General features: G+C 35.1%; 2 protein-coding genes across 2 annotated transcripts; one reads left to right on the forward strand and one right to left on the reverse strand.

The window, feature by feature from the left end:
• Positions 1–10,062: 10,062 nt before the first annotated feature.
• On the forward strand, positions 10,063–10,818 carry LOC139868896 (uncharacterized). Its single transcript, XM_071857233.1, has one exon. It carries the CDS (start codon positions 10,063–10,065, stop codon positions 10,816–10,818), a length of 756 nt encoding a protein of 251 aa, XP_071713334.1.
• A 71-nt stretch (positions 10,819–10,889) lies between these two features.
• Positions 10,890–14,125, reverse strand: LOC139868897 (uncharacterized). Its single transcript, XM_071857235.1, has 3 exons — positions 13,883–14,125; positions 13,558–13,781; positions 10,890–10,962 (listed from the first exon to the last, which is right to left on the reverse strand). The coding sequence occupies exons 1-3, from the start codon at positions 14,123–14,125 to the stop codon at positions 10,890–10,892; spliced, it is 540 nt and encodes a 179-aa protein (XP_071713336.1).
• Positions 14,126–14,667: the final 542 nt, after the last annotated feature.

Below are 14,667 nucleotides of genomic sequence, written 5' to 3' on the forward strand. Positions count from 1 at the left end.
GCAAATAACTCCGCAAACGACTTCGCGTAACCCCGGCTAATTTTGCTTTTCAAGTCATCGCTCAAAGTTCGATAGAAATCCTCCATCAACAAACGATCGTTCCCCAAATATTCCGGGCAAAAACGAGCCTTCGACATAAAAGTCGTCTTTAAAGTATTCAAGTCCATAGAACCCTGTTGCAAATTTCGCAACTCACAACGCAATTCCGATAAATCGGCTGAAGTTCGGAACTCCTCGAAGAATTCCTCCTTAAATTCGTCCCAAGATAACGTCATAAACGTTTCACCACCGACAAGATCAATCTTGCCATCCAACCAATCCTTCGCCCTACCCCGCAACAAACTAGTAGCGAGTCTCGTCTTTTTCTCGGGAGGGCATTCCATAGTACGAAAACACCCTTCGACATCCAAAACCCAAGTCGTACTCACCAAAGGATCCGGTTTCCCATCATACATCGGGGGTCTAGTCCTCATGAAGCTCTTAAGACAACGCTCCATTTCACCCCTATTTTGGAATTCGGAATACTTCCCATCCATTTCTTCTCGAAACGCTCTCATTTGCTCCGCAACGGCGGCCGCAACTCTAGCGTTAAATTCCGTGTCATTCGTCTCGGTCTCGTTTCGCGTCGTCATTCTAAAGAATGCAAAACGGTTAGTCCACGCACGTATAAAACGACACGCACAACACCACCCCATCTTGCTAAACACTCGTCGTACATCACTTGTTAGACACGATTTGCACCCGTAATAAGGTCTGCAAGTTCTTATTACGCACGCACGCCGCATCGACTCGTTAGTACAACGACCGCCTCGCTCGATGCTATAAACAAACACAAACAAAATTCTACGCGATAGAAGCACACGCGAGAATTACCCCACAACACAAATAATATATTAATAATATCCGCATTACTAATATAAACGTTAGTCAACCTATAAACAAGGCACTAACTAAACCCGTTCCTGACCCGTAATCCTACAAGTCCCGCAACAAATTACGCGCACACAAAAGTCTAAGTCTAGGCACTTATCTCAAGTCACCTAAATCCCTTAGACCATGCTCTGATACCACTTGTAACAACCCAAACCAAACCACGACAATTCCCGTTAAATTTCACAACATAAAAAAAAAAAATTCTGGTGCAGTTCATTTGCGCGGCGCGCCAGGTGGGTGCCCGGCGCGCCAAACCACCTGGACAGCCCGCTGTCCCCGGAAGTCAATTTAACGAAAATGTTTGACTAGTTCCCGACATTTTTAGCCAAAACGCTTTTAACCATAAATTCATATATATAAAACTAGCACGTTTAATTAATAAAATTGAGTTTACGAAGCGGGTCCCACAACGACCCATTTTACCACCTTAAGTACCGAAATACAATATTTGACCAAAAGACTTTTAATACAACAAAGCCGAGCATGGCGATTGGGAATACGCTACCCAATCCTAAATGATCCAAAAGTAAGTCACTAAAGCAACTATGCACGTCTTCTAGTCCTCGCGCTTACCCGAGCCACCAATCCACATGCGATCTATAAAAAGAGTCAACAACGAGAGGGTAAGCTAATGCTTAGTGAATGATAATATACTACATACATATATATGTATAAAATGAATACGCCACACAAAACAAATACCGCATACCGAAGCATCCAAGTATAAAGCGTCTACACTAAGCATACCGTACGATCTAAGCAACGAGCTAAAGATACAACACAAAAGATAGTCCATCAACGACAAAGTAAACATCGCCAAATAGCTACACCCGGAGGGTTAGCTACAACACAACAACACATTAATATATATATAACAATATAAACGAACAAGGTTAACCCCTTAACCTCAAACACACGAACATTGGCCGAACAACCCGAGCCTTGTGAATTCGCACAACCCGAAATTCACTTCTCAACCATAAGATGACCGAACAACCCGAGTCATCATGAATCCGCACTACCCGAGATTCATTACCTCCAATAAGGTGACCGAACAACCCGAGTCACCATGAATCCGCACTACCCGAGATTCATTTCACAATACTAAAACCCACGGTCACGGGATTATAAAATCCACCACACAACCATATCAACCCTTCGCCATTAGGGTTATAACAACCAAATCACAACCAAGTGTGATAACGTGCACACAAACGTGTACTTCGCCAAAGATGGTCAACCAAGACGCACAAACGTGCCAATTGGACTCATACACAAGTCCTTCAAATCCACCTATATGTGAAGTGAGCTCTATAACCGAGAATCACCTCACCCAACCCGCACCCATCCTACACATACATATGCATATAGGATATTATCACTCACCTTGAAGTCTTGAAGAAAGCTTCCAAGTAAACCGCAACTCGCCGATGGAAAATACCTATTCCATTATCACAAATACCACAACACAATTAGATTGGATTCACAAATTAACCCAATTCGTCACTTAGTGCCATTTCGACCCAAATGCACTTCCAAGCACAAACCGTACCCAAACTAACCAATAATCACTAACACAAGTGAGAATGGTCCTAATATGCCAATTAAACCCGAACTCAAGTGTTAAACACGTGTCATACCCATTTTGACACTTAAACCCTAATTTTGACCCATAAAGGTCAAAATCTCATCCTTTACAAGTTTTGCCACCAAAACACATTTAACTCGGTCTTATACTTCAACTTAATCCATTTTAAGTTTATAAACCTCATTAATTCGCCAATCGGGTCATAATTACCACCAAACCCTAATTTGACCCAAAGTCACAATTAGTCACCCAAATACCCTAAAATGTTTTCCAATACTTCCATAATCACTAATCCAAGTGATTAAACTCATAATCAAAGCCTAATCAAGGCCAAACCGCCAACCAACCCAAAACCCACCAACAATAACTATAAGATCCGATTACTAGCTTCACTTAACCCATTTCATCACTTAAAAGGGTTTTACAACTAATTAACTCAAAACCCTAACTTGAATATCAAATTAAATAAATGAAATTCGGAGTTTGAGCTTACCAATACTATCACCGCGTAGCCGAGAACGAAAGGAACAACTTTAAAACCCGAGCTTTTGCGAGAAATCCACTCCTTCTTCCCCAATCAAGCTCTCTCTCTCTAAACTCCCTTCTCTCTCTCTAGATGTAAGTGTGTGAGTGAAAGAGGTGAAAATGAAGATAAGATTGCCCATGGATCAGTTTTGTGGCTCAAAACCCGGCCACCAAGTGAAATACCCATTTTACCCTTTTTAAAACACTTAAAAGAAAAAAGGGTCTGCCAGCTCGATTCTGCGCGGCGCGCACCAGGACCGCGCGGCGCGCAACATGCCTGTTCCAGCTTCTTTTGCTTTTTAACTAATACAAATAGCCAATGCAACCAGAACTCGAATGTTATAAGTACATAAGTATGTAATATAAATATTTGGGTCTTACACTTCATCAGAAGTTACAGGTATTTCAGGTGGTTTAAGTGTTGTACCACTTCGTGTGGTAATGGCTTTAGCTGTTTCATTCCGGGGGTTAGCATTTGTATCACTAGGTAGACTTCCCGGTTTTCTTTCACCTATTAACCTTGCTAGGTTACTTACTTCTTGTTCCAGATTTTGAATAGAAGCTTGTTGATTTCTAAATGCTTGAGCATTTTGTTCATTGGTTTGTTTTTGAGATGTGAAAAACTGCGTTTGAGTTTCAACTAGCTTCGTCATCATGTCTTCTAAATTCGGCTTTTTATCATCTGTTTGTTGTGGTGGTTTGTTTTGAAAATTAGGTCTTTGCTGGTTGTAAGTATTATTGGATACTTGTTGATTGCTAGGACCTTGTTGGTTGTTGTATGGAATATTTCGGTTATAATTCTGGTTTTGATTGTAGATTGGTCTTGGCGGTTGATAATTATTCTGATAATTATTTCCAGGCCTTTGGTTTATGTATGAAATATTCTCTCTTTGTTCCATTGTTAATTCAATACTGAGACAATCTTTTGTCAAATGTGGTCCTCCACACTACTCACAACTAATTCGTATTGCGTGAATATCTTTAGTCATCTTTTCCATTCGTCTCTCGACAGCATCTATCTTTGCGGAAATGGAATCTAAGTCATAGCTAGAATCGGCTCTAGCTGCTTTAGATGATCTAACGATATCTTTTTCTTGGTGCCACTCATGTGAGTGGGAAGCAGTGTTATCAATAATTTTGTAAGCATCAGTTTCGGTTTTCTTCATAATAGAACCACCAGCTGCTATATCTATGTCTTTCCTTGTAGTGATGTCGCATCCTTGGTAGAATATTTGTACTATTTGACAGGTATCTAAACCATGTTGCGGACATCCTCTCAACAACTTTCCAAATCTAGTCCACGCCTCATATAGAGTTTCATTCGGCTTCTGTGTGAACGTAACAATTTCTGCTTGAAGTCTTACGGCTTTAGATGCCGGAAAGAATTGTTTAAGAAATTTTTCAACTAAAACGTCCCATGTATCAATCGCCCCTTCAGGTAACGATTCCAACCAATCTTTGGCTTCTCCCTTTAAAGTCCAGGGAAATAACATGAGATATATCTGTTCATCCTCCACTTCTCGGATTTTAAATAGTGTGCAGATCCTATTAAAGGTACGTAGATGTTCATTTGGATCTTCCTTCGGCGCACCACTAAATTGGCATTGATTAGTCACCATATGTAGAATTTGTCCTTTGATTTCATAATCTGGCGCATTAATGTCTGGATGAGTAATTGCGTGACCTTGGCCAGTGCGTTTAGCTCTCATTCGGTCTTCCATACTTAAAGGTTCCAGATTCTCCATAATTGAATTTGTTGAATCGGAATCACTAGAGGATTCTGATTTAATGGTTCGTTCCTCAACAATCTCTGTTTGAATGATTGGTGGTTCCGGAGGAAAGTTTAGTGGTTCAGGATCTACGAATCGTTCCTGAATATTCTCCGGATTCTCAATTGTGAGGTCGGGTTCAAAAAATGGATTATCGGAAATTTGAACTGGAGTACTTGGTCGACTGGATGACGATTCTAAAGAAAAATCAACGGCAGTAATATTTGCTAAATGTCTTGATCTAGTTACAGGTGGTGAACGTACAAAAGGTGGTGAACGTCTTGCTCGGTGCATTCACTGAATATCCTATTAGTTTTTAAAAGGAAAGAAAAATTATAATAAGTTATCCAATCAATAGACTTTTCCGATTTTGCCCACTTTTCGAATAGCCAAAAGATGCAGCAGAGGGGCAGGATTCGTTTGGTCTCAATATAATTGAGGACTGTTTGGCTCCAATAACCCGGTCCACGTACAAATCCAACTATTACTACGAACCAGAAAATTTTGATGTCTATCAATTTAACCACTTAAAATAAATTTTCGTAATTTTAAGAAATTTAGATAAGAATTAGAATAAAAATCTATGTCCTAAAAACTAGAATAGCGAGAAATAAGAAAGAAAAAGAGTTCGTCGAAAAAGGTCGAAAAAGAAAAATAGTTGAAAAATAAAAGGTGACGGAAAAAAAAAAACTTATAACACTTAAAAATACTTGACTAACCTAACCTTATTACTACAACTAACTTAAAATTATAATCGCAAATTGAGATTACTAATTGGAATGATAATTGATACATAGGTAAAAGTCGTCTAAAAATATTAAAGCTTACAGGAAAAACTAAATCCCAAATGGAAATAACTTAAAAAGAAACTAAAACTTAAAAAGGCGTCGCAAAATTCTAAAGCACCTAAATCTTAGTCTAAAGAAAAAGCACTTAAGGAATTCTACGGCAAAGTCTAAAAATCTAGAAGTAAAAATAACTATGGCAAAAACTAAGTTTAAAACTAAATATGAGCTAAAAATACAAATATTACGCTAAAACAATTAAAAAGGGACAAAATATAAAAATATACAAAAAGTTGTAAAAAGTACAATTTTTATAAAAATATTATTTTTATATTATTTATTTATTAAAACTATTAATTTTACAATTTAATTAAACTAATTAAACAAAATAATAATAAAAACTAAAATAAATAATTAATTAAAACCTAATTAGGGTTTTATAATAATAATTATAATAATTACCCGTAATTAATGCCTGATTAGGGTTCTGTGTGGCCCGTGTCAGACGGCTCCGCGAGTTGCGGTGCCCGAAGCAGAAAACTCCGCGAGTCACGGGGTTCCAGAATTCAACTCAGGTACAGTTTTTTATTCGACGTGTTTTTTTTTTTTTTATATTTTCTGTTTTTATATTTTCTATTTATATCAAAATATTTGTATAATAAAAACTTGTATTTAAAAACTTAAATAAAAATAGAACTTCTTTATAATTTTAAAAATATCTTAAAAATAGATTTATATATATTAATTTTTTTTTACATGTTTTAAATAAAAACAAAATATTTAAATAAAACTTATATAAAAATAAAGAAAATTTATAAAACTTAAATATTTAACAAAATCTTAAAAATACTTATATTTTTGTTTTTCTTTTTATATTTTCGAATAATTAAAAACGTATTTTTTATAAAAACGAATTTTAATAAAAGTAAACTAAATTTTTTTTTTTTTTATATTAGCGTTGCGCTTCCGGCTTTTAAGCGATTCCCCGGCAGCGGCGCCAAAAATAACTTGATGTCGTGCGAGGTGTATATAAAATACTATGAAATTTTACAAGAAATACTATTAAATACGGTACAATTTTACACAAGATATTTATTATTTAGAGAATGGATATACTTAAACCTTGCTACAACACTGATAGGCAGTGTACCTAATCGTACAGTAGTGTAGTTTTTAGTAAGTCCGGTTCGTTCCACAGGGAATCTTTTTAAACAAAGCTTAACGCTATATTAGTTTACTTTTATAAAAATACAAATATATATATATATATGTAATATTATTATTATAAAGGGGGATTTTTACCGTTTAATGACCGGTTTATCGATTTTAAAACTTTAGTTGCAGTTAAAACCAAATGTAAAATAATAAATAAATACAAGACTTAATTTAAAGTGTAAAGTAAATAACGATAATGAAATTGCGAATAATAAAAGTGCGATAAAATAAACTTGCGATAATTAAAAAGTACGATAATTAAAAGTGCATTTAAATACAATAACAATAAAAATGCGATAATTAGAAGTGCAATTAAATATAAAATAAAGGAAATAAAATATGAAAGAAAATAATTATGCTTATTTAAACTTCCGTAATCATGATGTTTGACGTGTTCATTTTAGTTTTATGCCCATGGGTTAATTGTCCTTTGTCCTGGATTATTTAATATGTCCGTCTGGTTTTTGTCCATAACAGTCCATCAGTCATAAATATAAAGTGCGAGTGTCCTCGTCAAATTATCCTTATACCCGAAGTTAAATATTCCAACTAATTGGGGATTTAAACTGTAACAAGATTTTAATACTTTGTTTAATAATTACACCAGAATGTCGACTGAGTGTAACCCAAGGTTTTAATATTTTGTTATCAATTATACCAAGTGTCCTTGTACATAATTTCACCCCTGTTTTAATTATTCTAGTGGCTATTAATCCATTCCCGTGTCCGGTTAAATGAACGATTATTCGTACATATAAATACCCCGCCCATCGTGTCCGATCGAGTGTATATGGTAATTTATAGGGACGCCCAATTGTAAATCTTTATATTAACATTAACAAACTATCATTTAATTAAACAAATATAAAGCCCATTAATAGCCCATAGTCTAATTTCCACAAGTGTCGTTCTTTTGTCCAAACCCCAATTATGGTACAAAGCCCAATTACCCAATTTTAGTAATTAGCCCAACATCATGATTACTTCGGATTAAATAAGCATAATAATAACTTAGCTACGAGACATTAAATTAAAAAGGTTGAACATAACTTACAATGATTAAAAATAGCGTAGCGTTACACGGACAGAATTTCGACTTTACACCCTTACAATATTCGCTAACATACCCTTATTATTAGGATTAAAATTAAAATTAAAATTAAAATATAAATATAAATATAAATATTTACGTATAGATATAGAGAGGATGGATATATGTTGGTTTTTGCGATCAGAATTCGTTTGCTTTTATAGGGAGTTTCAAACTTTGGGGCTCCGCGACTCGCGGCATTTTTTGCCTTCAAACTCCGCGAGTCGCGGAGTTTGAAAATACAGCTCACATTCTTTGGAGTCTTTCTTGCCGACGATTTATTTATAAATATAATATATATATAATTAATATAATTAATTATATATTATATTATATTTATATACATAGTTAACTTGTAATTTTTAGTCCGTTGCGTCGAGCGTTGAGAGTTGACTCTGGTCCCGGTTCCGGATTTTCGAACGTCCTTGCGTACAATTTTATATTTTGTACTTTGTGTTTTGAATCTTGTACTCTTGTAATTTCGAGACGTTTCTTATCAATAATTGGAACCTCTTTGATTGTATTTTGTACTTTTGAGCTTTTTGGTCGTTTGCGTCTTCAATTCGTCGAATCTGTCTTTTGTTTTCACCTTTTATTATTTAAACGAATATCACTTGTAAATAGAACAATTGCAACTAAAAGCTTGTCGTTCTTGAGGAATAATGCTATGAAATATATGTTCGTTTTTAGCATTATCAGTTGCATGTATGTTAAAACAGGGGTACTTATTATATATACATTAAAGTTTAGTTACCAGGGTGCTCAATCTTGTAGAATATTTTGATAAACGTTTCTGGATGAAACAACTGAAATCTTGTGATCCACCTTTATATACAGATTATGCGCGACATTTAAACTATGAACTAACCAACCTTTGTGTTGACACTTTTAAGTATGTTTATTCTCAGGTTTCTAGAAGTCTTCCGCTGTTTACTTATACGTTATACAATCTATGTGCATGGAGTCATACATGCTTTATTCGAGAAAATCTTGCATTCAACAAAATCATCACCATGTATCTTATTTTGACTGCATTGTCAACGGATGTAGTATTGTAAACTATTATTTACGGTGATTGTATATATGTAGAAATCATCAGATGTCAAAGACCTTGGAATTAGATATTCATTTATGGTGTGCCTTTTTAAAAGAATGCAATGTTTACAAAACGTATCATATAGAGGTCAAAACCTCACTATGAAATCAATGAATGATGTATTCGTCCAAAGGGATTTGGACGGGTCATCACATCTTGAGTAGATAAATACCATTAGTTCTAACCATATAAAAAAGTGTCTTAGTGGCAGGGTGGTTTGACGCCTTATATTGTTACCTGATGGTCCTGGGTCCCGGGTTCGAGTCCTCACAGTGAATTTTGTTAATTTTTTTTGTTTTTTTGTTATTTTTATAATTTAAAAAGATGACAGCGTAAGGCACGACAAACCAAATACCTATTAATATTAATATGTTACTCCTTTAGTCCTTTGATATATGTGTTGAATTATATAAATAAAGTGGTTCAGTTAAAAATATAAATGTAAACACTAGAATTTGTGTTTGAATGCATATGAGTGACTCCAATACCAGATGAAACTACAATCGCATCTCATAAGCTGGTGCCTTCGCGAACGAAGTTCAGAATCAACAAGGGTTCGTATCTTCTCGCTCTTCCGTGCTCCGCCATGTGTGGTAAAAAAAACTTGAGTGTGTAAGGAGTAATTTTTTTGGGGCGGGTCGGGTACTAATTCTAAAATTTCTTGGGTTAAATGGGACGATACTCTTTTACCTTTTGAAAAAGGAGGGTTAAATTTGGGCTCTTTAAAAAGTAAATATTTAGCTTTGATCGGCAAGTGGTGGTGGAGGTTTAAAACCGAAACTAACTCTTTGTGGGTCAAAGTTATCTCAAGCATTTTTGGGTCATCGGGGGGTTTATCTCATAATTTTGATGTTAATGCTTTTCCTTATTCATCGGTGTGGACTAACATAATCAAAACGGGGCAATCTCTAGATGGTCTTGGTATACATTTTCCCTCTTCTTTCATTCGAAAAATAGGGAATGGTTTATCAACATCTTTCTGGAATGATTATTGGGTTGGGAATTTCACATTGAAAGACAGGTTCAAAAGACTATTTCATCTTGATCGTGATCTGTACGCAATGGTGGGCTCGAGATTTTCTCATCAGGGGGCTGTTTCGACTTTTGCTGGGTGTTGGAACAGGCCACCATCAGGCAGATCTAGCGGTGAACTGGAGGAACTTTCTGGTTTGCTGCAACCGATCTCATTCAACCATGGTGCTGCAGATTCTTGGACGTTCGGTTTGGATCCTAAAGGTGTGTTTTCAACAAGTGGTCTCTCGAAACTTATTGATGAAAAGATCCTTCGTACAAGCAACTCTTCCTCGTTGGGTACCATTCGCAACAACCTTGTGCCCAAAAAGGTTGATGTGTTTGTTTGGAGGGTTTTAAAACGGCGAATTCCGATTCTTGTTGAGTTGGATAAAAGAGGTGTCGATCTACATTCGGTCCGTTGTCCAAATTGTGACAATGACATCGAAAGTATTAGTCACTATCTATTATCATGTGAAAAAGTATGCAATGTTTGGAATAGAATTTTTGATTGGTGGAGCTTACCGCGTCCCCCAAATTCGGTATTATCATCTCTACTTGGTAGTAATTCGGGGCAAAACAATTCGGGTTTGGGTAATCAAGTTTGGCAAGCGGTATTGTGGACATGTATCTATCTTGTGTGGAAATTCCGTAACGAAAAGGTTTTCAAAAAGAAAGATTGGAGTGTTCCAGTTGCGGTTTGCGAAATACAAGTTAAGAGTTTCGAGTGGGTGTCGAGAAGATGCAAAGACAAACATTTCGATTGGAACATTTGGCTACATAATCCTTGTACTTTATTTACATAGTTGTGTTTCGTGAGTTATGATCTCGTTGTGAATCGTTCTAGTATATATTTCTTTGTTGCCATCTTGGTACCTTATTGTATTGTGAGAACTTGGTAGTTTTTTCGCCTTTGGGCGCTACCTTCATTAATAGAATCTTTTGTTTGCCTTTCAAAAAAAAAAAAAAAAAAAAAAACAAGGGTTCGTAGAACGAAGGGAGAAATCATGACATAATATATACTACTCAACCACTACTTTTAAGTCTATAAGAAATTTAAGTTTCTTTTCACAATCCGATGTAGGACGGCTTAACGAGTTGTTAGAATACATCTTGATTCTTGACTACATACGCCATGATATGAATCCATTAATTAATGAAGAACACACAATTGCAAATATCAAAGCACGCAGAAGATATCTATTAAAATTACAAAACGTGCTCGTACAACCAACAATGAAAGACCATTTATGTTCAGTGTTTGTTGAAAGGGATACATAGGTTGTACATATACCATATACGTCATGAGATCATTTATTGTCAGCCTTATTTCTTCAGATATTGTTACACTAAACGCATATATATATATATATATATATATATATATATATATATATATATATATATATATATATATATATATATATATATATATATATATGATACGTAGGATAAGTAGTTAATGTAGAATTGTCGGCAATCGCATATACCCCTTTGTTTGGTTTTCGAAGTCTTTAAAAACGTACATAATAACTAATGGATCAAAAACTTCGAGTCTGTTTCCCAAAGTCAAGAATAAAGTTTTTGTCGTCGAGTTTGAGACAGGTCGATCATTAACACCATGTTAACATGATCTAGTCATCATATACTCACAAGGAACATGCATGACCGCTAATTAACATTAACATATTATTATTAACATATCTACTAAAAATTAGAAAGAATATGGTCGCTTCATTTGATAGAATTTGTGCTTTGACCAACTAATAATTACAAAAAATTTGGTGGCTTCATTTGATAGAAATTTGTGTTTTAACCAAGGAAAGTTTGAGCAAAATATCAAATACTTTAAGGGTGCAACATGTAATTATTTAGGGGTAAATGTTGAAAATGTTTAGATACTTCGAGGGTTAAAATATAACTTTTCAATTTAATATAATAATTATTAAATAAAACCACCCAATTTTTTAACGGGATTTATATTTTTATTTGATGCGAGTTAGATTTATCCGTCATCACTGTTAAACTCGAAATAATTTTAAGAACAATATGCAACCAATTATATTCAAAATGGAGCGTTTTATATTATACAATTATGTATAATATATATATAATAAACTAACTCAACTAATTATATCAAGTGGATGACTAGAGAAAGTGGTAAGTTATTGAGTTTGTAAGGGAAAAGATTCTAGTTCGATTTCTTTTCTCCCATTTTTCGCAATATTTTACTCACTTCTCAGTCAACATTAATTTCTTAAAATACGTTAAAATGTTCCACTGAACGCAACGCGCGGGCCATTAGATATATTAGGTATCAAACAATGTATATCCAAATATATATAATAGTAGTAAGTATGTCGTAAGTAGTAAGTAGTAAGTAGTAGTTGTCATATGTAATAAGCTGTACTTATATACTCAGTAGTTATGCATAACCAGTTATATAATCAATAATATATAAGTTATGTCCATACACAAAACAATTTTCAGATAAGGTATTAAACAATGCATACCCGAATGTAACCAACAAAACCGCCGCAACGCGCGGTCAAATATTTTTCTAGTTAGTTAACAAGTTAACAACATCGTCACCGATATCATAATCAAATTTTTAAGGCAATTCACACGTTCAAATTAACATATTGAAATCGTAGAATCCACAATAGCATATTAACCCGCAATAGCATATTAACATATTGAAATCGTAGAATCCACACAAATTATACATATGTAAGAATCCTACACTAAGAACAGTCAGTTGGTTATTATTATTACTTTAATTTTGAGAAAATTTTCAATATACACTTTTTTTTCAAAGTGTTAAAAACAAAATACACTTTTTCATAAAAATTGTAAATATACACTAGGTTCGAACATAGCTCGAACAGAATAATGTTCGAACCTAGTGCACTGGTCGAAAAACTTTGTAAACCGATAAAATACAACTATGATTCTGTGCACTAGGTTCGAAGATGGTTCGAACACGACCATGTTAGAACCTAACTAAGTTCAAACGAAAAAAAGCTTAATTTTGAACCATCACTTGTTGAACCTAGCCTTATGATTTATTTATTTATTTATATTTTTTTTTTTTTTTTGACTTATTCACAAAATGTCAATCGATAGAGACCCACAACCAAATCTATACGTTCATATATCAAATTAAAGGCATTTTCAAATTTAAAAGCGTTGGAAGATTGTTTCTGCTAAGTTTCATGAATTAATTTCAAGTCTAGTTTGACTTTTTACTACCAGTCAAAGATCAATTATTTGATTGAATCAGTTGTGGTTTTAAAGCGTTTTTTTTTTTTTTTTTTTTTTTTTTTTTTTTTTTTTTTTTTTAAGGCAATCAAATATTAGTATTAATATCTCAAAGGTAGCGCTTAAACAGAGCATACTACCAAGTCTCACAGTTACAATACAATGAGCAAAGGTGTCAAGTCAACACCATTAATTACATATATACAAGATTACACGATTGCTAAACGGTTAGAGAATATGGGTTATGAAACCAGCTATGCCAGTAGATAACTTTTCTTTTGCACCGTTTAGCAATCCACTCAAATCCTTTTACTTGAATCTCACTTAAAGCGACCAGCGCACTCCAACATTTGTTTTTGAAGACTTTCTCATTTCGATTCTTCCAGATTAAGTACACACTTGTCCAGAGAGCCGCTTGCCAAATATCTTTACCCTGATTCGATCCGAAGCTACCCAAGTTACCTTCTAGTATGTCATTTAAACCCACAACTGCGGGTCGTGTGACACCCTACAATCAAAGACTCTCAACCATATTTCCCACACCTTGTCGCAATTTAGAAGGCAGTGATTGATGCCTTCGATATCATTATCACAAAGTGGTCAACGTACCGAATGTAGGTCAACACCCCTTTTGTCCAATTCCGCCAATGCCGGGATCCTACCTTTTCTAGCTCGCCAAATAAATACCTCCACTTTTTTGGGGACTAAATTGTTTCGCATAGTGCCCGCCAAAACAGAAGTATTATTCAGGAGCTTCGAATCGATAAGACCTGACAGAGATTTGCAGTTGAAGCAACCGTTACTACTTAATGCCCAGCTCCAAGAATCGACCTTATCTGTATTTAAAACCATCGAATTCAGCAGCCCCTGTAGCTCCTCAAGTTCGCCAAGTGCCCTACCTGACGGCTCCCGAACCCAACACAAATTACCCACGGCATCCAGACCCACTTTGTACGATCCTTGACCCAACAGTAGCCTTCAAGTCAGTGTCCAAGTAAGCAAGTTGCTTAAACCTGTCTTTTAGAGCCACGTTACCAAGCCAGAGATCGTTCCAAAATGATGTTGATTGCCCGTCACCAATGTTCCTGACAAAAGAACTCGAAAAAGCAATGCCAAGTGCATCAATGTGTTTCCCTGCTTTTATGATATTAGTCCACACTGAGGTATAAGGTGTAGCAACATGATTATCACAATGATTAGAAAGCCCTCCCGAGGACCCATATATGCTCGAGATAACCTTGACCCACAAGGAGGAGGTTTCGGATTTAAACCGCCACCATCACTTGCCGATCAAGGTTAAGTTTTTACCCTTTAATGTACCGAAATTTAACCCTCCTTTCTCGAAAGGAAGAAGGGTTTCCTCCCATTTTACCCACGAAATTTTAGATTTTGAT

Source organism: Rutidosis leptorrhynchoides, chromosome 9 (genome assembly GCF_046630445.1).
Source record: "Rutidosis leptorrhynchoides isolate AG116_Rl617_1_P2 chromosome 9, CSIRO_AGI_Rlap_v1, whole genome shotgun sequence".
Taxonomy (NCBI): Eukaryota; Viridiplantae; Streptophyta; class Magnoliopsida; order Asterales; family Asteraceae; genus Rutidosis; species Rutidosis leptorrhynchoides.

Excerpts from the sequence above, each read along its gene's own strand:
- LOC139868896 (XM_071857233.1), top strand. The coding sequence starts at position 10,063 with ATGGTGGGCTCGAGATTTTCTCATCAGGGGGCTGTTTCGACTTTTGCT.
- LOC139868897 (XM_071857235.1), bottom strand. The coding sequence starts at position 14,125 with ATGGTTTTAAATACAGATAAGGTCGATTCTTGGAGCTGGGCATTAAGT. Across the intron at positions 13,782-13,882 it reads GGGGTGTTGACCTACATTCG|GGTGTCACACGACCCGCAGT; the intron begins GTACGTTGACCA and ends CTTTGATTGTAG. Across the intron at positions 10,963-13,557 it reads TTTGAGTGGATTGCTAAACG|GCAAACAAAAGATTCTATTA; the intron begins GTGCAAAAGAAA and ends TTTTTTTGAAAG.